The 24378-nt window shown below is 39.7% G+C and overlaps 2 protein-coding genes across 3 annotated transcripts in view; one reads left to right on the forward strand and one right to left on the reverse strand.

The window, feature by feature from the left end:
• Positions 1-296: 296 nt before the first annotated feature.
• On the reverse strand, positions 297-17359 carry spring1 (SREBF pathway regulator in golgi 1). The gene is made up of 5 exons (XM_060843705.1): positions 17114-17359; positions 9160-9316; positions 8747-8898; positions 2281-2394; positions 297-1537 (listed from the first exon to the last, which is right to left on the reverse strand). The coding sequence occupies exons 1-5, from the start codon at positions 17222-17224 to the stop codon at positions 1454-1456; spliced, it is 618 nt and encodes a 205-aa protein (XP_060699688.1). The 5' UTR covers positions 17225-17359; the 3' UTR covers positions 297-1453.
• A 166-nt stretch (positions 17360-17525) lies between these two features.
• The window catches only part of rnft2 (ring finger protein, transmembrane 2), a 60612-nt gene continuing 53759 nt past the window's right edge, over positions 17526-24378 (forward strand). For both annotated transcript variants that reach the window (XM_060843703.1, XM_060843704.1), the window contains exons 1-2: positions 17526-17584; positions 18609-18690. In XM_060843703.1, coding sequence (XP_060699686.1) covers positions 17575-17584; positions 18609-18690 — 92 coding nt within the window. In that variant the 5' untranslated portion in view covers positions 17526-17574. The remainder of the gene's footprint in view (positions 17585-18608; positions 18691-24378) is intronic.

Below are 24378 nucleotides of genomic sequence, written 5' to 3' on the forward strand. Positions count from 1 at the left end.
TTGATTGTATCCGAAATGGTAACTTTGTTTCCACAGATGGTGCCAGACTGCTCAGTTTTTCCAGCAACTTCTGTTTGTGTTTCAGAACTGCAACTGCCTTTGTCAAACCAACAGCTATACTAAAAGGTGCACCCTCACACTTGCCATGCTAATAAGATATTTATGCAGCCTGCAAACTACATAGGAGTGGCAGAGAGATAAATAAATGGTCATAGAATAAGAAGTCTCATTGAGAGTTAACGTTAAAAATATTATCTGTTACATTGTTCTTTATTAGGACATCAAGAAAATTACATTTACACAGTCTCCATACACAAATTAAGTTAGCTTACATTAAGTTAATAGCGCCTCAAATATAAAACAAAAACACATGATTTATTCTTAGGAAGATGCTCTCTGCAGTATAAGTTGTCTTTAATATACAACTATATGGAACAACAAGCACAAACAATGCTGTTTCATATTTTAATGACAATATTTTACTTCTGGCTTATTTGCCTAGAGACTCTTTCAAATGAAAGAAAATAATGTACGACAATCACCTTTCAACCTCTGGCATTCACTAAAGGATTGATTTTTTACAAAAGCTGAGGCTCTATTATAGCTTTTTATGAAACTTACTGACTTTCAGTACCATTGCCTTATTCAAAAGATAATTAGGAAACAAACATGCTTTCTTTCCTCTTTTGTTCGGAATTGCATCTTACTGCAAGAAATGCTCCTATCAATTTTTGCCTCCTCTTTCCTGAAGTAACCTATTTTTTTGGAAACTTCAGCCATAGCATATCACTTTAGTTTTTATTTGGTATAGCTCAGATAAACAGCTACATCTTTACTGAAGATATGAATGCAACATTAAGGTCAAAACACAATAATTATCATTTAGAAATGGAGTGGAGATAACCTAATATAAACACACTTGAATGTTCACAGCCTATATTTAAGCAAAACAATTCAATCTTGCTGCACAAAATATCACGGTTCACTGATGTTCAAAACATAAAAGATTTCAATGTAATTCCATCCATCATATGATCATATTGCTTTATGAATAGTAAGCAGGAAAGTCTGAACTGCTCATAAATCAAGAGTTGTATACATCTTAATTTTGATAAACACATGCATATATTTACATATCTTGTTCAAATTAATTTCCAAATATGCAAATAAACTGTAATTAGTGTAGCTGATGATTCTTTAGTTGCTGCCAGTTGTCTGCTCAGGTTGCAATATTGAGCAAAGCACTAATTACACATTTTGGAGGAGTATTGTTTTGCATTTGGTTGCCTTGATTGCTGCCATTAAGACAGTTCAAAAGTTGAAACAAAATAAATATTAAATAATGATGTAGAAAAAAAATGTAATTTCCTCGTTTTAGCAAAATCTCTGCAATCCTTCCACACAGTCAGGTTGATATAAAGTTTCGTTATGACAGCTGTTCTAATAACATTGATTAAAGTGGAAGGAGCTCTGGCAGATCTTCTCCATAGCAATATTTTGCAGCAGGATCTCTGTAGTTATTCTCATGTTGAACACTCTGTAGAGAGGGAAGAAAATGCACAATAGTTGGGAAAATATACTCTAAGAGAAATGCCTGAAATAGGATATCATCAAGGTGTCTACTTAAGCAATAATATTTGAAAACATTAATCTTGTGACACTAAGTAGTGTTGCTTCAGATACCTCCAAAAAAATGAACTGATTCTTTGAATCTGTTAATAGCTTCAAAGTAAAACATAAATAAAAGCTTCTACTTTCTCAAATGGCATCGTCACATTCAACCAGGAAGAGAATGCTGCCGAAACTCAGTAAGTCTGACAGCATCTATGGAGAGAGAAACAGTGTTAATGCTTCAAGTCTGGTGTGAACAAATGATATTCAGCCAGGTTGAGTTGGGCATGTTACGATAGAAAACCATCCAATACAAATAACTGAGTCACAAAAGATTCAAGATTCCAGAATTCACTTTTTCAATACAAATCTTTCTACAAAAGAAACCTCTATCAATGGATAATCAAGAAAATTAGAAATTACTTGGCATATTTGATTTCTTAAAATTAAACACAACTTTTGTAAAAGATGATTAGATAACAAAGTCAAAGTGCACCTTGCTTTTCAAACATTAGATATGATAAAGTAGAACTATCATAAGTCTAGAAAGGTTGTAAAAGAAATTGCTCAAATAATGGCGAATATAATGGAATTGAATGATGCACAATGATTTTTGTGTGCTTTATTCTGACTAACTCTGCAGTCATTTGAAATTACTTCATTACAAACCTGAGATGATGTTCTGCATTTTGCCAGGCAAAGCTCAAAGTGATCTTCGATTGCTGTAAACAGATTCTGGAAGGCTTCTGCAGCCCTGTTTAGAAAACGCTCCAACAGAGGTTGCTGAAAAGTAGGAATCACAGATTTTAAAAGCAACCAGCAATGCAATATTTTAAATATTATCCAAAATAAAGTCAATTTATTTCTTCAAAACAATACCCTTTGGTGGGACATTGATGTGCACATTTTGGCCGTCCTCTTTCATTACCATAGTGATTATGTTCAAAAAGTACTTAACTGAATGTACAGCACTTTGGGTCATGTGAAATGCTCTGTAAATGCAAATTTTTTTTTCAATGTTAATTTAATCTTGACAAATTATTTGGTGGTATTAGGCTTTGCAATGAGTAACTTTCAGATCAATTGTTGCAAAGCAATATGAATCTCTTCCTGGATTAAGTATTAACTGTTCAGCTGGAAGCAAGATGCATAATTCATCATATTTGAGCACTATTGGTATTTTTTAATCCACCTGCTAAGAGATATTCTTCCACAACTCTGGAGCAGGTGGGACCCGAACACAGATCTTCTGACATTTTTTTTTCTCTTTGGTTTCTTTCTATCTAGAGATGCTATTATACATTTCTCCACATTTTTTAAACCACCACCAAATCACCCTTGTTTCTAATTAAAAGAACAATTTAGAAGCACAGCCCGTCAAGTGAGTACAATGACAATAAGTGAGGAAAAGGTAGGGAGGGGCCTAAACTGGAGTCAGAGTGTCACAGGCGGAAAATAAGGTACTCCACCCACTGCAGTGTCTACCTCTCTCTAAAGCCATCGAGTTTGTAAACGACATCATGTGCTCTCTCGCCAAGCACACCCATGTGTGGATGTCGCTGCAGAAGAGAAGCAGGAAATCAAAATCTCTGCCCCCAACAGTGTATCAGATGTCCAGAGATCAGCAGCGTGTGGTTGAAGCGCAACCAAAAGAACAAATAACTTCTTAAAATAATCAAGCAGGGGGTGCAACCAACCAGAACCAACACATACATGGTCCACAAACTCCAAAGCACTACAAAATAAACAATTGGGCTGGGAGTCTGTGATATACCTCAATCCATTGTTGCACAGGACAGCTACATGCAACACCCCAGGTTCCCAATAGCAAATAGGATTCTCGCTGCCTGATGGTAAAGCAGATTTGTCTGGACAGCAGACAAAGGAGTAGAAGTAAATGGAATGCAGTAGCAGCACAGACAGGAAACTCTTCTCTGACAGATGTGCAACATAACTATTAGATGGCTCGGGTGTGGGGCCTTAAGGTGGTTCTGGAACAGACAGTCGACGTAGAATTCCATCTAAGCAGAGGTACACCCAGACAGAGACACCACATGTTTGCACACACTCCCATTGGAATACCACATTTCAGGTGATGGATGTCATCTGGCGTAAGATGGATACTCTCTTGCCAACTCTTGCAGAAATATCCAGCCCAGTCTTCCATCTGTCAGCATGTTCCTGCATCTGGTCATGGGCCTGACTTCTGCAAAACACTCAAACTCAAGATGAAGGGAGTGCAGACTTCTGAGCAGCGGCTATCTAACAATAGCCACTACTCTGCAAGTTACAGCAGGAATCACCTGCATTCATTACATTGATGGGTCCAAGTAAAAGAGAGGAAAAATCCTGAGGAATTCCCCATGCTTTATAAACATGAACTGTGTGTAGTAATTGAGGTCACATACCCAGTGAAATAAATATGTCGCCAAGGCACATCATCAGACTCTATTTATCAGTTTAGACTTAGTCAAAAGATTCTGGGTAATCCAAGACAGAGGACTGCAAAACATTGTGGCTGGAAGAGCTGCTCCTTTTTTAAGGTATTGTAGATGTTGGAGGCGATTTCTTCGAAGTCCAGGAGCATTAATTACTATTTTTCAGCTGTTGCATTGTTTTGGAACTTTGGGGGAAAACAGATCAAAACAATGGCACTTTAAAAAGGAGGACGATATCAAAGGCAGAGACAGAGGAGAAAGAAACCTACACTGCTGTCTGACATAGTGAATCTGCACACCTACTGCCTTTGCTGTTTGCGTTCAAGTATTTCTGGACACTGGAGGGCGTCTAAGAAAAATGAACAAACAGCGAAATTCACAGCTGACCTTGGAGGAACCTGTGTGGGGGAGCTCACAGTACAGGAGCAGATAAGTGCATGTTTTCTAAGTGTAACCTTGCCGTCTTTTTTGCTTAAAATGAATAAGAGGCATCTTTTTGGTTACATGTTTTATTGAAATCTGTCTCTTGATTAAAATTCAAAAATATAAAAACATCGATATTAACTTAGCCTGGAGCAGTGCTTTTTTAAGAGATGTAGGACGATGATATTTTCTGCAGATTGTTAAAGTGCAAAATGGCCTTTAGTGGAATGAGGTGCTCTTCCTGTTGGATGTGAGATTAGAAAGAATTCCCACGTTACTGATAATTACTTCTGCTCTAAGTGTGTTTGGTTGCAAATCCTATCAGATTGCATGGATCAGTTGGAGCAGCAGTTAGAAACAACGAGGGATTTACAGGAGCTAGGGGCTGTGATGGATGAGTTACAGGAAGGGAGAAATACAGCACATACAGTCAGGTAGATGGGTTACCACCAAGAAAAGTAAGAGAGGGAAGCAGGTAATGCAAGAGTTTCCTGTTACTATCTCCATTTAAAACAAGTTGTTTTGAAAAATGTAAGAGGTGATGGACTCTGAAGGGAATGTAGCACCAATATAGCCAAGCTTCAGGTTCTGAGACTGGCTCTAAAGTAATGAGGAGTACATCAGGTTCCAAGCGATCAATTGTGATAGGGGATTCTCTAGTCAGAGGCACACACTGACATTCCTGCAGCCAACAGCAATAAATCAGAATGATGTGTTACCTCCCTGGTGCCAGGATCAAGGATACCTCAGTGAGCGCAGAATATTATCAAAGGGGAGTGGGACGAGCAGGAGGTCATTGCACACTAATGATATAGGAAGGAAAAAGGATATGATTCTGATGGGAAAATATAGGAAGTTAGGTAGAAATTTAAAAAGGGAGGTCAGAGGATAGTAATATCTGGCTTACTCCCGGTGCTACAAGCGAGTGAGAGTAGGAATAGGAGGATAGAGCAGATGAATGCGTGACTAAGGAGCTAGTGCAGGGCAGAGGGTTCACAATTTTGGATCATTGGAATCTGCTCTGGAGTAGAAGTGACCTGTATAAGAAGGATAATTGCACCCAAATTGGTAGGGGACTAATATACTGGCAGGGAGATTTGCTAGAGCTGCTTGGGAGGATTTAAGCTCATAAGGTTGGCGGAGTTTGGAGGGGGCAGGGTGTGGAAGATGCAAGGCAGATAGTGTGGAAAAAGATCAGTCTGAGGCTAGTACAGTTAGGGAAAGGAGCAAGTCAAACAGTCAGGACAGGCAGGAAAACAAATAGAGAATGAAGTTAATTAAAGTGCATTTATTTCATTGCAAGAGGCCTAACAGGGAAGGCAGATGACCTCAAGGCACGGCTAGGAACTTGGGACTGAAATAATTACAGAGACGTGGCTCAGAGACAACAGGACTGGCAGCTTAATGTTCCAGGACACAAATGCTACAGGAAGGATGGAAAGGGGAACTAGAAAGGAGGGGGGAGTAGTGTTTTTAATAAGGAATAACATTACAGCTGTATTTAGGGAGGATATTTCTGGGAATTCATCCAGGGAAGTTATTTGGGCGAAACTAAGAAATAAGAAAGGGATGATCACCTTATTGGGATTGTACAATAGATGCCCCCAACAGTTAGTGTGAAGTTGAGAAACAAATTTGTAAGGAGATCTCAGTTATCTGTAAGAATAATAATGTGGTCATGGTAGGGGGATATTAACTTTCCAAACACAGACTGGGACTGCCAGAGTGTTAAGGGTTTAAATGGAGAGGAATTTGTTAAATGTGTACAAAAAAAAATTCTGACTCAGAATGTGGATGTACCTACTAGAGAAGGTGCAAAACCTGACTTACTCTTGGGAAATAAGGCAGGGCAACTGACTAAGGTATCAGTGGGGGAGTACTTTAAGGTCAGCAATGATAAATCTATTAGTTTTAAAATAGTGATAGAAAAGGATAGACAGCATCTAAGCGTTAAAGTTTTAAACTGGAGAAAGGCCAATTTAATTGTATTAGACAAGAACTTTCAAAAGTTGTTTGGGTGCAGATGTTTGCAGGTAAAGGGATGGTTACAAAATGGGAAGCCTTCAAAAATGAGATAACGAGAGTCCAGAGACAGTATGTTCCAGTTAGGGTGAAAGGCAAGGCTTGTAGGTGTTGGGAATGCTGGACGATTAGAGAAATTGAGGTTTTGGTCAAGAAAAAAAAGCTTATGTCAGGTATAGAGAGCAGAGATGGAGTGAATCATTAGAAGAGTACAAAGGCTGTAGGAGTATACTTAAGAGAGAAATCAGGACAGCAAAAAGGGGACATGAGATAACTTTAGCAAATAGGGTTAAGGAGAATCCAAAGGGGTTTTATAAATACATAAAGGACAAAAGGATAACTAGCGAGAGAACAGGATTCCTCAAAGATCAGCAAGGCAGCCTATGTATGAACCGCAGGAGATGGGGGAGATACTAAACGAGTATTTTGCATCAGTGAAGAAAGACGTGGAAGATACAGAACATGGGGAAATGGATGGTGACATGTTGAAAATTGTTCATATTACAGGGGGTCATGGTGCCGGATGTCTTGAAATGCATAAAGGTGGATAAATCCCCAGGACCTGATAGGTGTAACCTAGAACTCTGTGGGAAGCTAGGGAAATGAATGCTGGGCCTCTTGCTGAGATATTGGGATCATCGATAGTCACAGGTGAGGTGCCGGAAGACTGGAGGTTGGCTATCCTGGTGCCACTATTTAAGAAAAGGGCTAAGAAAAAACCAGGGAACTATAGACCGGAGAGCCGGACATCGGTGGTGGGCAAGTTGTCAGAGGAAATCCTGAAGGACAATCATAACAACACACTCAACGGAGCTGCATCAGGACATTTAAATGGGCCACAACACACTGCAGCACCCAGGAACTACACGCAAAAGAAAAATAGCTATACAGCGTATTCAAGAAGTACACGATAAACACAGTCCACCGATTCTTAAACAACATACCCAAATAAGCAGACGCAACACACACAGAAACTCTAGCCACGTTACCATACATCAAAGTCATCTCGGAGATGCCTACTGGACTACTCTGATCCCTTGGCATCATATAGCCTTAGCAACACATTTAATCAGCTACTGATGAACCTAAAGGATCCTACACTAACAACCAGCAAATTGAATGTCATTTTAAAAATACCATGCAAGGACTATAACAAACACTACATTGGTCAGACAGGCAGAAAATTAGCCACCAGGATACACGAGCACCAACTAGCCACCATAATGCATTATCACTAGTATCCTTACATATAGACAAAGGAGGATACCATTTCGACTAGGACAACACATCCATCCTAGGACAGGATGAACAGATACTCACAGGAATTCTTAGAGGCCTGACATTCAAATTGGAACTCCATCAATAAACACATTGTACCATGTACCAACCTCTGAGGAAAAGAACTAGAAATGATATTACCCACCTAACAGACCTAGACACAAGTAGATAGCTGGTCAGAACACCAGCACTTCACCGGAGGCTCACCAATGATGTTACCTAGCATGGTGATGAAAATGTCTGAAAACAAACCTGCCAGCTCAACGAGCAAACTTACAAGCTTAGAGGAATATGGACCAAGTGCTGGCAAATGGGATTAGATTAATTTAGGATATCTGGTCAGCATGGACAAGTTGGACCAAAGGGTCTATATCCGTGCTGTACATCTTTATGACCCACTGCCTCTAAAAGCATTTTTAAATAACTAGCTCTCCTGGTTCAGAAATAGGGACATTACTGCTGTGATATGTAATAATTTAAAAATAATTGTTCATAGCTGATCAAAATATTACTTAGTTAATAAGCTAGGAGACGAGGCTTCAAGTCCCATCTGGTCCAGAGGTGCATAATAACACCATGGCACAGTTTGATTAGAGAACATTTTATATCACATTACTGGGGCTGTTGTGGTACAGTGGTAGTGTCCCTGCCACTGGTGTGTAATAACATCTCTGAACAGGATGGCATGGAAAATATCAATATCATATTACCACCACAGAACAGCCATTCAACCCAACAAGTCTATACCAATGTTTGTGTTGTACACTAGCCTCCTCCCACTCTGTTATATCTAAGACTTAAAGTTGAATTGGTTGCATTATTAATTTTGAATCCTGACATACCATAAGGTTTGCTCTCGTTTTGAATTGCTAGACACAAAAACTGTATTAACAAATAGATTTTTTTTGTAATCCACACCTCATTCAGTCAAATCCCAGGTGCTTATATCATGCAGATAGGATGCAATTTCTCACCTTGTTTGGCTGTAGGCAACAGGAGACACAGTATTCATACACAGTGCAGCAGTCATTGGGCAAACAAGTATCACATGCATACAACTTTGTGCTAGGTGCATTTACACTGCAGCAGCCATTCACAAGCAGGTCTTTCCTTTCACATACATAGCCTGCAATAAAATAGAAGAGAAAGAGATGCCATCACAAAATAGAAGAGAAAGAGATGCCATGCAAGTCTTGCACACATTTTAAGAGTTGTGTATATTATTTCAAATGGGAAAAAAGGTCTTTATGACAAAGAATAAAAGTCATTTAGAAGAAAATTGACTCATTAAAAACGCAAGTCCAACAATAAATAACAGCCTGGTGCAAGACGATGAGAAAATGGAAATGCTAAGCAGATGGAAACTAGGTAATGTCATATTCCTCACCCTGTTCATCTGTAATGAGCAGTTTACCCTGGATGGAGTTTCGACATTGTGTATATGGCCTGCTGCTGTTACCAAGGTTGAAACGCACCTTTAACACAATTCGTCTCTCGGAACCTCGAAGTTGCATCAAGTTTCTATCAAGTATGGTTTTTTCCTCCTGAATGCAACCAGGAAAAAGAAAATTCCTTAGTTGATACAAAAACTTTGTGGGAATAAGTATCATTATCAGTAACTGAGATTAAAATAATCTAAGGCACAAGAGTTAAGCATTCGATACAAGTAAAGTTGCACCTGAACTGAAATGCTTTAAAAAAAAATGTTAATTTATACAATACCTTTCAAACACTCAAGATGCATTGAGTCATTGAGAGATACTATATAAACGGATTCAGAGAGCGCTTCAAAGCTAACGAAACATTGTAATTTTGAAAGGTGGCCACTATGACAATGGCAATAGGTGTAGCAACTAATTGACTTGTGGCAAAGTTTAGCAAACAACCATAGAAAAATTGTTAAGCTGTTTTAGTGATGCTATTTGAGGAACAAATGTTGACCAGAACACTGGGAGAACTAATCTTGTATTCTCCAACTAGCGTCCAGTTGCAAGTTTCATCTAAAACAATGTAGCTCTGATTGTACAGCACTGAGATGTCAGTGAAATTACATGTTTAAGGGCTGAGGACATCCTGACTCAGAGGCAACAGTTTCACAATTGAGTCAAGGCTGACAAGTTTAACAATTTGATCTGAGGATTGTATATCCTTATACTGTGGTCACAGATTATACTTCATCCCACAGTCATCTAGCTCGGAATTATCTCTCTTAAAATAATTAAGATGTGGAAGGCCAAGATCTGTAATCACTTAAGAGTATATTATCTTAACGATGAGAGTTTGTAGAGGTCTGACATATAGGAGTGATCAGTGTCCTAGTACATGAACTGTAAAATGTCAGTGTGCAGGTACAGCAAGTAATTAGACCATAAGACATAGGAGCAGAAGAAAGTAATTCAGCCTATTGCGTCTGTTCCATCATTCAATGAGATCATCACTGACCTATGATACAGTAAAACTGTCTCTCCATGGCTGGTATCAGTCTAATGTATCTTCTATGGACTGCTTTGAATATCAGTATGTCTTTCCTTAGATTAAGGGTCCAAAACTGTTCAGAGTATTCCAAATGAGGTCTGACTAGTGATTTGTATCATTTTATCAAACTCTCCCGACTCTTCTACTCCATTTTGAAATAACAGCCACCATTTAATTTGCCTTCCTTGCTACCCAATGAGCTTGCATGCTACCTTTTTTTGGGATTTAGGGACAAGGACTCCAAGTTTCTCTGTTCTGTAGTTTTCTGCCATCTTTTTCCATTTCAACAATATTCAGCTCTTCTATTCTTCCTGCCGAAGTGCATAACCTCATGTTTCCTCACATTACATTCCATCAATCAAGTTTTTGCCCACTCGCTTAATCTGTCTATATCCCTTTGCAGACTTCTTGTGTCACCCTATCACTTGCTTTCCCACCTGTTTTTGTGTCATCTGCAAACTTGACAATTCTACATTCACTATCCTCACCCCAGTTCTTAACATATTGTAAATAACTGTGGCTCAAGCACCAACTCCTGTGGGATTCCACTACTTATAAAGAAACATAAAAAACAGGAGAACTGGAGTAGGCCCTTCAGCTCTTTCAGCATGACCCACCATTCGCTATGATCATCCAACTTAACAGCCAGTTTCTGCTTTCTACCCCGCTCCCACACCCACCCCATATCCTTTGATTCCTTTATCCCGTAGTGCTACATCTAACTCCTTCTTGAAATCATACAATGTTTTGACATCGACTGCTTTCTAGTAGTAAATTCCACACCACTCTCTCTGGATGATGGAATTTCCCCACATCAGTGCTGAATGGTTTGCAGTGTATCCTTAGACTGTAATTCCGGATTCTGGACTCCCCCATCATCAGGCACACCCTTCCTCATTTAAACTTTTCAGGATTCTAATTCTGATAGAATTCTATAGGTTTCTTTGAGATTACCCCCCTTATTTTTCAGAACTCCAACAAATATAATCCTAACCTATTCAACCTCGCCTCATAAGTCAGTCTTGTCATCTTAGGCATTAGTCTGGTAAACCTTTGCTGCATTCCCTCCATGCTTTCTTATGAAGAATGGTTGGACAAGCTAGGCTTGTATCAGTTGGAGCTGGAAGAGGAAGAGGCAACTTGATTTAAACATAGATTTTGAAGGGACGAAGTAGAATTAAGGATCAAAAAAAAGGGATGGTCCATTTAAAACAGTGAAGATAACAATCATTTTCTCACGAAGGGTCACGAGTCTTTGAAACTCCTTTCCACAAAGGCTGCTTTTGCTGACACCTACCAATGTGGGCTATGTGCCACTTCAAATTTATGCATGGAAATTTAACAAGGTCCAGGCAGATTGGGCCAGATACCCAAGACAAAGGGAGAGCAATGGGGTGCAATACCACAGAGCCTAACGCTAACCCAGGAAACAAGAGTGGGAACAGTGTGATAATCAGAAAGCTGGGAGAGCAGGCTTTGCATATGATGGCACGTGTACAATTGCTTGCGATGAAGTATTGGGTCTCGAATTGTGGCACAAGCATGAATGAATTAGTACACATATGCAGTTCTCCACATTGTGGGTGTCAGCAAATACTGCTTTAATCAAAAAGCAGTGGAATATTTATAAAAGAGAGGTGAATGACTGATAGAATGACTAGGCAATATGGTGAAAGATTACTTTGGGCAGTTTGGGGGGGGGGGGGGGGGGAATGAATGTGGAGTCATGAGTTCAGCAATACCCTTACAGAATAGTGGAGCAAGCTCACGAGTGGCCCCTCTTGCTCCAATGCAAATCTTTCTTTGATTGTATCCCTGGATTCTTACATAATGCCACTATCACACCTAAACATAATCTTAGTCATAACATTTTAACTATAATAAATCAAAGCTAAGTTGAAATATTTTGTCTAATTTAGTACTATTTTACCTTAACAATGAAATAAGTGCTGCATAAACAGAAAACAACGCAGAATTTTAATGAGAAAGTTAACTGATAGCACAGTGATGGTAATGTATCAAGTCAACTAATTGTTTGGACAGAATGTAAAATTTTACATATACAACAGATTATAAAAATGCCAGTATGAATAAATGACAATTTTAATTAAAAATCTTTCTTAAATATTACAGATGATTAGAAGACTCATTAACAGCTTTCGTTATTATGATGATTCATGTTTTCCACATGTTTAGGCATTCGACACATTATTTTTTGCAAGCAATTGTAATGAAAATACAAACCCAGTAGGCAGATATTCTCAGTTTTATTGCCAGAATCTGGACTTCCATATTGTCTTTATTTTAGTTAAGGTAAAATCATTGGCATGGACTAGATACTGCATTTAAAGTATACATTTGCAAATACGCTATTCACTTTAAAAAAGGAAGGAACGCTCATTGTGTTAGTTTTGCATTCAAATTAGGTGCAAAAAACCAGTTAAGACTAAGCGACTGAAATTGATTACATTCCTTCTGTTAGTGTCCGCTCAAGAACAAATGTAAGTAAAGGATTTAACTTTTAAAGTACATTTAATTGGGTGCAACATGCAGGATGATGGAGGTAAAGGTCATGATCTTAAAACAAGTGCTATGATTAGTCACTTTTGCATCATGTTTGGGTAAAGCAAGGCTTTTCAGCGTTCTAATCCCAGCTGCAGCTTCCAAGTAATCTCATGGGCAAATTACTTGAAATAATTCATGGGCTTAAGTTGAAATGGATTTGGCTGCAGTATCCTCCCATCCACCTGCAGCCTATCCTATTTCACTGGCAGATGTCACACATAACAGATGCCATAGTCCCATTATCAACATCTGTATGTCCATTTTTATCTCCAATGATAACTCAGTTTGGCTGGAATATATTGTACTAAGTTACAGCTTTTCTTTTTAAATTTACCAAAACTAATGACCTCAACAGATTAAACCAGTTTATGCAATGCAAATGTATTGCAATGTCTCCAAACGTTAATTAACATAGCTTCAAGGTGAATGAATTAATTCTCCAGAAATTGTCAATATCCACGCATTAATATAACTTACTGAGAACAAAACCTTAATACATTTGCCCCCAAGACAAAAGCCAAATACTCCAAATGCTGGAAATCAAATACAAACAGAAAATGCTATAAGAGAAACAAAGTCAATATTTCAGATTGAGTATCTTTCATCAAAAAAGGAAAACATTAGAGATTTGATGAAAGGTCATCCAACTTGAAATGCAATTGTTTCTCTGCATAGAGATATTTCTATGACATGCAGATATTTCCCATCATTTTCTGATTTTATCTCACAATCCTTCTAAGAGCTCTTTGGAAAGGTCTGCTTGATACAATATGCATTGCTGTTGGAGAAAGAACTTTTGAATTAAAAGCATATCCTCAACTCTAAGTTAGATCACTATTTTCCAAACTTTGCAAACAAATAGAATCCATGCAGTCAACCTGTCTTTTTTGAATCACATTTCCTTTTTATTCTGGAATGTTTTCAATATAAAAATGGAAATCGCTTTTGGATCAACAGTAGCAATTTGAACTCTAAGTGAGATTGTAGGTTTCGGTCCACATTTGAGAGTTGTGCATATAATCCAGATTGACACACAGTACTGATGGAAGTCTGCTTTCTAAGGTCGACATTTAAGATTTCACTGCACTATTTGCTAAAGATTGAGAACCCAGCACAAATATTTAGCCCTCAATCAACGTAATTAAAAATAGAATAAATAGCCATGTTTCTCACTGCCAATCATAGAAGCTTACTATTCTCTTTTCCACCATACTATCAACAGCCGTTGTTCCTTTTTGTTCAAATCTGGACTGTCATGCACTGGACTACATTCTTTTACAACTAGCAAAGCAGTTCAAATCCAGCACAGCCCATCTGAATAGGTAAACTCCTGATACAGAATTACACTATACCTATTGAACTGACTCACTTCCATTAAGAATATATAAATCAGACTGTAACAAAACTATTTATTCTCATGAATAAAGTTCTGCAGAAACACTGCTCAATCCCCACAGGTAACCAAATCAAACTCCACATCATTTCAAACCTAACTGCAACTATCCACAGGCAAATTGTTGTCCTATTCTTGCAGCAAGAGTACCTCTTTTTAAAAAATCCTGCTGCATAGTTAACCCTCTAACAATCAAGATGTCCCTAACCAAATAATCATTTATTTCCTTCTGAAGGAATTGATTGACATCAGCTACTGTCGGTGGTACTCTGATTAGATTAGATTAGATTACTCACAGTGTGGAAACAGGCCCTTTGGCCCAACAAGTCCACACCGACCCACTGAAAAGCAACCCACCCATACCCCTACATTTACCCCTTCACCTAACACTATGAGCAATTTAGCATGGCCAATTCACCTGACCTGCACATCTTTGGACTGTGGGAGGAAACCAGAGCACTCGGAGGAAACCCACGCAGACACGGGGTGAGTGTGCAAACTCCACACAGTCAGTCCCTGAGGTGGGGATTGAACCCGGGTCTCTGGCACTGCTCTGCATCTCTACTTCTGAAATATTGCTTCTCATCTCAAAATTTTGCTTATAGCTCATGAATTTTGAACCAAAATTCTCCATTTCTATACCATACAAGTCAGAATTCTAAAGTTCTGAATCATGGTTTCTGATTAATTTGTTCCCATTTATCCACAGTCTCTCCTCAAAAGTCTGCCAGTATTGTAAAATATTTCTAAAACTCATTGCAAGTTTTCTCAGTTGCCTGTTATGTTCTATTAATATCCCATAATACACTTTCAAGCATTTTCACCCATGTAGAGATCATGCTCCGCAGCATAATTTACAAATTCATGCACAATCTCTATGCCAGAAATGACTTTTGTTATGATTGGATTGAGTGTCTCTGTTGGTATTTTAGAAAAAATCTTGATGGACCTATTTCTAGTTACATGCGCCTTGAAAACATTTCAAGTTTCTTTTCTTTTGCACTCCTTTACTAAATCTGAAACTTGGCTAGTTGGCTATATTATTAATTAAACAGATCACTTAGAATTCCTACAATGCAGGTAGAGGCTGTTCAGCCCATTAAATCTACACTGACCCTCTGAGGAGCATCCCATCTAAACCCACAACCTCAAACTCTGTTCTATCCCTGTGACCACACATTTACCTAGCTGGACACTACCATAGCCAAACCAATAAACTTGCACATCTCTGAACTGTGGGAAGAAACCAGAGCACCCAGAGGAAACCCATACAGATATGGGGAAAATGTGTCATCCAAGGTTGGAATCAAACTTGGGTCCCTAGTGCTTTGAGACAACAGTCTAACTACTGTGCCACCACGTTTTTTCCCCTCTCTCAGAAACGTCCCTGAACAACAAAAACCTGTATTTATGTAGAGATGCTTGGCATCAAAAGATGTCCAAAGGTGCTTCAGAGAAGAATAATGAGAAAAAAATTGATGCCATGCTAAATGGTGATATTAGGAAGGTGACCAAAGTCTGACTGGTGTGTTTTAAGGTGGCCCTTAAAGGAGAGAAAGAGAGCGAAAAGTAATGTAGATTAATGTTTTACAAAGCACACATACAGCTGAAGGCACAATTTGCTCCTGGGGTGCACAAGAGACCAAAGTCAATTTTTCATATTAGGAGAAACTCAATTATCTGACGGACACAGGTGGGGAGTGTTTCGTTCAGTTAATCGAGTGCCGGATAACATTGTTAGTCAAGCATTGGGACCTTGCAATCTTGTTCAGCTAATCCGAAATTCGGTCAATAGAATACCGATAATAAAGGTTCCTCTGTACCAAATAAGTCTGAAGTACAGTTACTGTTTTTTTAGTTGAATGTACTAAATACATTGCATACAGTAAGAGATCACCAGTGCAGTTCAAGGAAGAATATTTATTAGGTTATCAGAAAAATTCCCATGTGTATCATATACTCTAATATTCACTTTCCTAATGGAATAATGTGAGACTTGAGAAAGTTAAGATTTATTGAGTGTCCACCCAGGACCAAATAGCACACATCAAGCTGGAAGGAGAACAATCAGACATGTTTCAAGTGAAGAGGAGCTCAACAAATCTAGGTACAACTAACAAGATTATTTGATTTGCACACTGAACAAACATTCAGAAAGCTAGATATATTTCTCAGGTAAAAATTGAAGGCAAACATTATTTTGAAGAAAAAAAACAGAAAGAGACCCATAAAATATTATAACTTTAGAATGTGATTTGGGTATGTGCATCAAAAAGACAAAACACAGTAGATCGAAAGAACACGTTATAACAAATTGAATGAGGACTGAACTCAGTGGTGTCACACTACAAAGTAGGAAAATTTCTCTATTTAGGACAAATTGTCACAGAAGATGGCAGATGGGTTACTGAAATTAGAAGATGGATAGAGATAACCAGAAATAATTTTGTGAAAGTGAAGGATGTGCTAACAACAGAAAAACTCAAAAAATTGCAGCAAGGAAAAACTGATAAGATGCTAATTTTATCCACTATTCTGTATGCATGAGAAACCTTGACATCAGGTAATCTGTGGAAGAATATGCTGGTCTTGAAAATGCAGATGTTATGACACGGTGAAGTGCCACATAGAGACAAGTAGAGAAAAACAAAAGAACTCGAAAGGTAATTTTAAAAAACAATCAGTATTTCAGTCATTTGATCAGTTCTCTTCTAGAGCGTAAAGTTGACAGCACGGATGGAACCTCCAGAGACTGGTCCCTGCTCAATAGCCTGGTTCCTGGACAATGACTGGACCCCCCGGACAGTGACCGGGCACCCTGGACAGTGGCCTAACCTCCCGGACATTGGCCTGACCCCTGGACAATGACCGGGCCCCCGGACAGTGGGTCACGTCCCCGGACACTGACCTGCCTCAAGGTGCTGCTCAGGAAGTAGATGAGTGAGAGGCCGAACACCACGGCGAGGACCCAACGCTTCCTCAGCACCTTGCGCCACACCATAGAGATACACTGCACCATTGAGACCACGCCGATCCGCGCTACCGACCCCGACTCATCGCGAAAACGATCCCTCTCCCCGAGAGGCCGTGCCTCCCGTTCTCCGCCTCGAGATCGATTTCCCCCCTCCCTGCCAGGGCGACGCCGCTCGGTAAACAACAGGGAACCGGAGATCCCGCCCACCAGCCGGGGCCGTGTTATGATTGGTCCGTTTGCTTGGCCGCGGTGCAGATTCGCTACACCCATTGGATAATCAGGCCGTCAATCCAGCCGGCGACGTGCCCTTGGCGTGCTACGTCATGGGTGTCAACGGTCAGAGAAGTCAAAACAAAGGAGCGCCTGTCAGTCATGGTGAATGTGGCTGGGGGAGAATGATTGGGGGTGAGCTTTAAATTACAACTCCAGTAACAGAATAACGCAAGCGGAGAATTGTTGTAAACCCAAGCCGAATATAACATTAAACCGTGTGTTTGCCGCCTTGTTTTGAAAATGCAGTAAAGAAAAGAAATTGAGGACTGCAGATGCTGGAGAGAGTCAGGTTATTTAGGGCTGTAGATGCTGCAGCCGAATAGGCCTTGGGACCAACAAACAGCCCATCAACATCAGGGGATGGGTCAAATACAGAAATTGCTGGAGAATCTCAGCAGGTCCAGCAGTGTTTGTGGGAAGAAAGCTGTGCTCACCTTTTGAGTCATCAGAACTCCATGAATTTCTGAAATATCATACACAGATACTGCCAGATCTGCTGAGATTCTCCAGCAATTTCTGTTTCTGATCCCATTTCCTACTACTCTCCTGCTGCTGTTGGGCTGTTTGTCAGTTTCAAGGCCCAGATCTGAAACAAAACAAAATACACAATTTGCAGAAGAAACTGAGGGTCTGGCAGTGTTTACTGGAAGAAAGCAGAGCTGATGTTTTGAGTCCGGTGGCTCTTCATCAGAAGTCGATGAATTTCTGAAATGTCCCACAGATACTGCCAGGCCTGCAGAGTCTCTTCTGCAATTTCTGTGCTTTTTGTTTGTGGCAAGAAAGCAGAGCTGACGTTTCAAGTCAAGTGGCTCTTCATCAGACCTTGATGAATTTCTGAAACGTCCACAGATACTGCTTGAACTAAAGAATTTCTTCTGCAATTTTTTTTTTTGTGTTTCACATTTCCATTATCTGTAGTTTATTGTTTTATTTCAGTGGGGCATGGTCGCTTCTGGTTCAGTCGGCCTGGGTTCAAGTCCCATCTGCTCTAGAGATGTGTAACAATATTTCTATGGTTTTCTAAGATTAAAATGATTCGCTATTGTGCCACGTGATTTCTGAAATTACTCAATTCGACCGATAATAAGTGCCAGTCCTTATGCTGTCGTTTTTAACATTTTACATGTTAGTAAAAAAAACTTTTCATTGCGTTTAGATTTTTTTTTCCAATTTAAGAGGGATTGGAAGAAGATGCAAAGAAGGCATAGTAGCAATGCTGACAACATCCCATCAGAAAGGCAAGTGTCTGCATTTTGTGAAATCTGTGGTTTGCAATGGGTGGGAGAGGGCATGTATCAATATTATTAGTGTTATCATTGAAAATATTTGGCAAAATCAAACAATTGTTTTATTCTGAAACTTACTTTTTAACTACTTTGGCTATGTTTAGAAATTTCATTTAAAAATGAAAAGCTGAAACAGATGTATTAAAATTTAGATGTTTTTGAACCAGTGAGTGGTGGGTTGGCTTGGCTAGGCTATTGATGTTAACAGCTTGGAAACTCAGTAATGTAGAAGTCCTGTCAAATTTAATGGTAAGACTTCACTTTAAGTTTTTTCCCATTTCCTGGTCTCAGCACTTTGTAGACTGTCTGGTGGTCAGAATGGAAACCCAGCTCTGACAGGCGACAACAGAGTAATGCAGAAGTAGGGAGGAGGGTGAGATCCTGGTTTGACAGAGATTCTTTGTTGGCAGAATTAAGTCATTGGATAGTAGTGGGTCTGATCACAAGGAGGGAGCAAGTTATCACTGAGAGACTGGGGAACAAAAATCACTTCCTTTGGCCCACATGCAGCGTAGAAAATACCCTTGCCTCTTAGAATGTACTGCTATCATTATAAGATAGTCAGCTATTAATATAAGATAATAAACAAGAAACACAATTGGCAATGTAGAAAAACTCCTTCACCCAAAGAGTAGTGAGAATGTGGAACTAAACGTAATGAAGAATGATTTGAAGTAAATAGAGTAGATGCATTTTAAGAGAGTCTTAGTCAAGCATATAAGGAAATAATAGATTTAAATGAGAAAGGATGAAAAAGGCTCAACTCCAGATAGGCCTGAGGATAAAAAATGGCAAATAATGACAGGTCACAGGCTGAAGAATTTTTTTCAAAGAAAAACAAAAATTCTAGAAATGCATGCAAATCTTCAGAACAAAATATCTAAAACTATTATCATTTCTAGCACATCTATTTTTTTCTTTGTTTTTGTTTCAAGCTTCCAGCATCTTTCTTTTGGCTATTACATGATAGTATGCTGTTCAACAATGCATGCCTTAGCAAAAACCTTTGGCTTTTGCCTTCTCTAGCAGTCTGAATTTATCCATTTTCCTCACCAATTATCCAGTAGAGTCAGAGAGTCATAGAGATATACAGCATGGAAACAGACGCTTCGGTCTAACCTGTCCATGCCGACCAGATATCCCAACCCAATCTAGTCCCACCTGCCAGCACCTGGCTCATATCCCTCCAAACCCTTCCTATTCATATACTCATCCAAATGCCTCTTAAATGTTGCAATTATACCAGCCTCCACCACATCGTCTGGTAGCTCATTCCATACATGTACCACCCTCTGCATGAAAAAGTTGCCCCTTAGGTCTCTTTTTTATCTTTCCCCTCTCACCCTAAACCCATGCCCTCTACTCTGGAGTTCTGGACTCCCCATGCCATGCCATCCTATCCATGCCCCTCACAATCTTATAAACCTCTATAAGGTCACCCCTCAGCCTCTGACACTCCAGGAAAAACAGTCCCAGCCTATTCAATCTCTCCATATAGCTCAAATCCTCCAACGCTGGCAACATGTAAATCTTATGTGAACACTTTTAAGTTTCACAACATCCTTCCTATAGGAGGGAGACCAGAATTGCACACAATTTTTCAAAAGTGGCCTAACCAATGTCTTGTACAGCCGCAACATGACTTCGCAACTCCCTGTACTCAATACTCTTATCAATAAAGGAAAGCATACCAAGCGCTTTCTTCACTGTCCTATCTACCTGCAATTTCAATTTCAGGGAGCAATGAACCTCACTCCAAGGTCTCTTTGTTCAGCAACACTCCCTAGGACATTACAATGAAGTGTATAAATCCTGCTAAGATTTGCTTTCCCAAAATGCAGCATCTCACATTTATCTAAATTAAATTCCATCTGCCAATTCTCAGCCCATTGGCCCATCTGATCAAGATTCCATTGTAATCTGAGGTAAACGTCTTCGCTGTCCACTAAGTCTCCAATTTTGGTGTCATCTGCAAACTTACTAACTGTACCTCTTATGCTCGCATCCAAATCATTTATGTAAGTGACAAAAAGTAGAGAACCCAGCACTGATCCTTGTGGCACTCCACTGGTCACAGGCCTCCAGTCTGAAAATCAAACCCACCACCACCACCCTCTGTCTTCTACCTTTGAGCCAGTTCTGTATCCAAATGGCTAGTTCTCCCTGTATTCCACGAGATCTAACCTTGCTAAGCAGTGTCCCATGGGGAACCTTGTCGAACACCTTACTGAAGTCCATATAGATCACATCTACTGCTCTGCCCTCATCAATCCTCTTTGTTACTTCTTCACAAAACTCAGTCAAGTTTGTGAGACATGATTTCTCACGTATAAAGCCATGTTGACTATCCATAATCAGTCTTGCCTTTCCAAATACATGTCCATCCTGTCCCTCAGGATTCTCACAAACAACTTGCCCACCATTGACGTCAGCTCACTAGTCTCTAGTTTCCTGGCTTATCCTTATCACCTTTCTTAAACAGTGCACCATGGTAGCCAAACTCCAGTCTTTCAGCACCTCACCTGTAACTATCGATGATACAAATATCTCAGTAAGAGATCCAGCAATCACTTCCCTAGCTTCTCACAGAGTTCTAGGGTACATCTGATCAGGTCCGGTATTTAACCACTTTTATGCCTTTCAAGACATCCAGCACTGCCTTCTCTGTAATATGGATATTTTTCATGATGTCACCGTCTGTTTCCCTATGTTCTATCTTTTCCATGTGCTTTTCCACATAAATACTGATGCAAAATACTTGTTTAGTATCTGCCCCATCTCCTGCAGCTCCACACAAAGGCTGCCTTGCTGAGCTTTGAGGGACCCTATTCTCTCCCTAGTTACCCTTATGTCCTTAATGTATTTGTACTTGGATGTATTTGGATTCTCCTTAACTCTATTTGCCAAAGCTATCTCATGTCCCCTTTTTGCCCTCCTGATTTCCTTCTTAAGTATACTCCTACTGCCTTTACACTTTTCTAAGGATTCACTCAATCTCGATCTTGTCTATACCTTACATATGCTCCTTTTTCTTAACTAAACCCTCAATTTCTTTAGTCACCCAGCATTCCCTATACCTACCAGCTTCTCCTTTCACCCTAACAGCCTCTGAATTCTCGTTGCCTCATTCCTGAAAGCTTCCCTTTTTCCAGCCATCCCCTTTCCTGCTAACATCTGTGCCCAATCAACTTTTGAAAGTTCTTGCCTAATACTGTCAAAATTTGGCATTTCTCCAATTTAGAACTTCAACTTTTAGATCTGTTCTATCCTTTTCCATCACTATTTTAAAACTAATAGAATTATGGTTGATGGCCCTAAAGTGCTCCCCCATTGACCCCTCAGTCACCTGCCCTGCCTTATTTCCCAAGAGTAGGTAAAGTTTTGCATCATCTCTAGTAGGTACATCCACATACTGAATCAGAAAGTTTTCTTGTACACACTTAACAAATTCCTCTCTATCTAAACTCTTAACCCTATGGCAGTTCCAGTCTATGTTTGGAAAGTTAAATCACCTACCATAACCACCCTATTATTCTTACAGATAACAGGGATCTCTTTACAAATTTGTTTCTCAATTTCCTTTTGACTATTAGTGGGTCTATAATACAATCCCAATAAGGTGATCATCCCTTTCTTATTTCTCAGTTCCACCCAAATAACTTCCTTTGATGTATTTCCAGGAATATCTTCCCTCACTACAGAAGTAATGCTATCCCTTATCAAAAATGCCACTAGTCCTCCACTCTTGCCTCCCTTTCTGTCCTTCCTGTAACATTTGTATACTGGAACATTAAGCTGCCAGTCCTGTCCATCCCTGAGCCACATTTCTGTAATTGCTATGCTATTCCAGTCCCTTGTTCCTAACCATGCACTGAGTTCATCTGCCTTCCCTGTTCGTCCTCTTGCACTGAAATAAATGCAGTTTAATTTATTAGTCTCACCTTGTCCTCTGCTTTCTCCCTGTCTGCCCTGACTGTCTGACTCGCTTCTGTTCTCAACTGTAGCAGTCTCAGATTGATCCCAAACCCCCACCCTGCCACCCCACCCTAATGTTTAAATACTCCCGAGCAGCTCTAGCAAATCTCCCTACCAGTATAGTATTTCCCTTCCAATTTAGATGTAATCCGTCCTTCTTGTACAGGCCACTTCTACCTGAGAAGAGATTTCAATGAACCAAATATGAGAAACCTTCTCCCATACACCAGCTCCTCAGCCATGCATTCATCTGCTCTATCCTCCTGCCCTCACTAGCTCATAGCACCGCAAGTAATCCAGATATTATTACTCTCGAAGATCTCTTTTTAAAATTCCTGCCTAACTCTCTGTAATCTCCTTTCAGAATCTCAACCTTTTCCCTTCCTGTGTTGTTGGTTCCAATGTGTACAATGACCTCCTGCTGGCCCCTCTCCCCCGTGAGAACATTCTGCACCCTCTCTGAGACAACCTTGATCCTGACACCAGAGAAGCAACACACCATTCTGATTTTTCGCTGCTGGCCACAGAAACAACTGCCTGTATCTCAGACTATAGAGCCCCCTAACACAATTGGTCTCTTGGAACCTGACGTACCCCTCATTGCATTAGAGCCACTCTCAATACCAGAAACTTGGCTGTTCATGCCATCACCCCCTACATTTTCCAAAACAGTATACTTGTTTGAAATGGGGATGGCCACAGACGACTCCTGCAGTACCTGCCTACCTCTCTTATCTTTCCTAGAGTTAACCCACCTATGTGACTATATCAGCAACTTTTCCCCCTTACTGTAATTGCCATCCATCACATTCCCTTGCTCTTGTAAATTCCTCATTGCCTCTAACTGAATCTCCAACCAAACCATTCAACCTGATAGGATTGCAACCAATGGCATTTATTGTGGATATAATCTTCAGTAACACGTAAATTTTCTCTAAACTCCCACATCCGACAAGAAGAGCATATCTCTCTACTAAAGGCCATTTTTGCTTCTTTCAATTCAAAGACCCAGAAAATAGCCCTGTCTTATTCCTCTACAAAACGCTGCTCCAAGTTAAATTAATATTTATGGCTTATATTTTTGAGTTTAATCAAGAGACCTATCTCAATATAACATATAATCAAGAAATAGCCCATTCTACTTACTACTGCAGACTTACTGTAAGGCCACGCTTAAAATATTCACTTATCTGTTTTGGGTACTGTGACCTCTCCCAAACAGGTTCCTCCAAGATTAGTTGTGAATTAGTGCTAGAAAAGCTAATAGGTCTAAAAATGGATAAATCCCCTAGCCCGGATGGGCTGCATCCTCGAGTTCTGAAGGAGGTGGCTGAAGAAATAGTAGATGTGTTGGTTGTAGTCTTTCAAAAATCATTGGAATCAGGGAACGTCCCAGATAATTGGAAAATTGCTGTTGTAACCCCCTTGTTCAAGAAAGGATGAAGACAAAAGATAGAAAATTACAGGCCAATTAGCCTAACCTCGGTTGGAGGTAAAATTCTCGAATCCATCGTTAAAGATGAGATTTCTAAATTCTTGGAAGTGCAGGGTGAGATTAGAACAGGTCAGCATGGATTTAGTAAAGAGAGGTCGTGCCTGACAAACCTGTTAGAATTCTTTGAAGAGGTAACAGGTAAATTAGATCAGGGAAACCCTGTTGATATT

The sequence above is a fragment of the Hemiscyllium ocellatum genome, chromosome 24 (genome assembly GCF_020745735.1).
Source record: "Hemiscyllium ocellatum isolate sHemOce1 chromosome 24, sHemOce1.pat.X.cur, whole genome shotgun sequence".
In the NCBI taxonomy this organism is placed as follows: Eukaryota; Metazoa; Chordata; class Chondrichthyes; order Orectolobiformes; family Hemiscylliidae; genus Hemiscyllium; species Hemiscyllium ocellatum.

Excerpts from the sequence above, each read along its gene's own strand:
- spring1 (XM_060843705.1), bottom strand. The coding sequence starts at position 17,224 with ATGGTGCAGTGTATCTCTATGGTGTGGCGCAAGGTGCTGAGGAAGCGT. Across the intron at positions 9,317-17,113 it reads TGAGCAGCACCTTGAGGCAG|GAGGAAAAAACCATACTTGA; the intron begins GTCAGTGTCCGG and ends GGTTGCATTCAG. Across the intron at positions 2,395-8,746 it reads GTTGCCTACAGCCAAACAAG|CAACCTCTGTTGGAGCGTTT; the intron begins GTGAGAAATTGC and ends CCTACTTTTCAG.